Raw genomic sequence first — 1,772 nt, 5'->3', positions numbered from 1 at the left:
AGGGTGGCAAGAACCTGATTGGGAATGGGAGTGAGCGTGGGTCTGTGTCAGGATTCCAGCCAGTGTCTCACTGACTCCTACGTCGAGAGATCTCTCATCAGCAGAAGAGTTCTAGTTTGTACATTGGCACCACAAGGAAGAAGCAGACTCACAGTCATTCCTCCACCTTTTGCTTGTGGATGGGATTTTAATGGCTCTGGTTTACCACACCAACAGGAGGATGGAGAGGCAGTGGTTCACCCAGTCTGTGATACGGGGTGCTCCAGCTACGATGGGGGAAGCCAAGTAATGTTGAGACCGCTTCCATTTGATGGAGGCCAAGAAGGTGCGGATCTCCATGGGCTGTAGTGTGATGGCAGCAGAATCCAGGGAGGAGGTAGGGGTGTGGAGGGCCGGGCCTAAGGTTGCAGGAGGAGACAAGAAAGAGCAAGGTGACTTCCCTCAAGCTTGGAGAACATCTTATATCTATACTTACAGCCTCTCTTGTCCTCTGGCATCCGAGAACCTCAACCCCTGTTGTTGAATCTGACAGGAAACCAACCTTCCAAACCCTGCACACCAGGACACTGCAGTCATAGCCTTCACATTCCTCCTACGGGCATCTTAAAGGAGCCATGAAGTTGTACAGTTCAAACCTCCATTGGCTCTGGCACAATGAAAGCTGAGGCTACAAGAGGGTATCCCCCCCCAAACGGAAAAAAGCTCTGCTGGGTTGAGCTTTTGTAGTAATTACTATCTATTTTTCCTGCTAGGTGAGCATCGAGCAACTTGCTCTGAGTGCACCCAGTGGTATCGCCTGGGAAGGTTCTCTCTGGTCCAAGTGAATTTTTTTATAAAAGCAGTTTTGCTTGAACTTTGTTTTTTGTGATGGCCGATTTAAGAGACTGTGGGTGACTGTGAAATTTTGTTTCCTGCTTGGGAAAAATGCCACAGAAACTGTTCTGATGTTGAATACAGCTTACAAGGAGAGCACTATGGGAAAAACTCAAGTGTACGAGTGGTTTTCTCATTTCAAGCAAGGGTGAAATGTCAATTTATGACAAACCTCGTTCTGGATGTCCATCAACTTCCTGAATGAATGAAAATGTTGACAAGTAGTGCATTTGGAGTTCATTCCACCAGGTCAGACTGTTAATCAAGCTTTCTATTTAGAGGTCCTGAAAAGATTGTGTAACAGCATGCGACAAAAAATAGAAAAAGGCCTGATTTGTGGTAGATGGGGGAGTGGCTTTGCCCACACAATGCCCCTGCTCACCCAGACATCTCAGTGAGCTAGTGTTTGGCAAAAAACAGCATGCCTCTCTTGCCCCCCACACTTTACTCACCTGACCTTGCTCTGTGTGACTTTCTTTTGTTTCCGCAAATGCAGGGGGACAAGAAAGGACAGTGATTTGACGACGTAGAAGAGGTGAAGAAAAAAATGAGGTAGGTGCTGTCAGCCATCCAAACAAATGAGTTTGAAAAATGTTTCCAAGAATGGAGTCACAGATTTGACAAATGTATTAAGTGTAATGGAGAGTACTTTGGAGAAAAAAATTTTTTTAAATTAAATACATAGCTTGAAAAAAATCCAGGTTTTATTTGGGGGTGGGTACCCTCATTGTATTTCTGCTCCCATAAAGATGTAAGATCTCAGAAACCCCAAGGAGCCGTTTACTTTGGCCTACAGCTTCGGTGTGCGTAGGAATCAACTCTAGGGTAGAGAGTTTGGGTTTTTTGTTTGTTCTTATGGGACTCTATTTTGACTCTCAAGGAGCCCAGATGGCTTAGTG

The 1,772-nt window shown here is 45.5% G+C and overlaps 1 protein-coding gene across 1 annotated transcript in view; it reads right to left on the bottom strand.

Annotated features, from left to right (window-relative positions):
- Window positions 1–201: 201 nt before the first annotated feature.
- The window catches only part of LOC101641387 (lysosomal alpha-mannosidase-like), a 140,992-nt gene continuing 139,421 nt past the window's right edge, over window positions 202–1,772 (bottom strand). Inside the window, exon 18 of the mRNA XM_045290284.1 lies at window positions 202–342. Coding sequence (XP_045146219.1) covers window positions 202–342 — 141 coding nt within the window. The remainder of the gene's footprint in view (window positions 343–1,772) is intronic.

This window comes from Echinops telfairi, unplaced genomic scaffold (genome assembly GCF_000313985.2).
Source record: "Echinops telfairi isolate 266 unplaced genomic scaffold, ASM31398v2 ScPeMD7_36;HRSCAF=134, whole genome shotgun sequence".
NCBI lineage: Eukaryota > Metazoa > Chordata > Mammalia > Afrosoricida > Tenrecidae > Echinops > Echinops telfairi.
The sequence above is the reverse complement of the archived record's forward strand: the minus strand, read 5'-3'. Positions and strand labels throughout refer to the sequence as shown.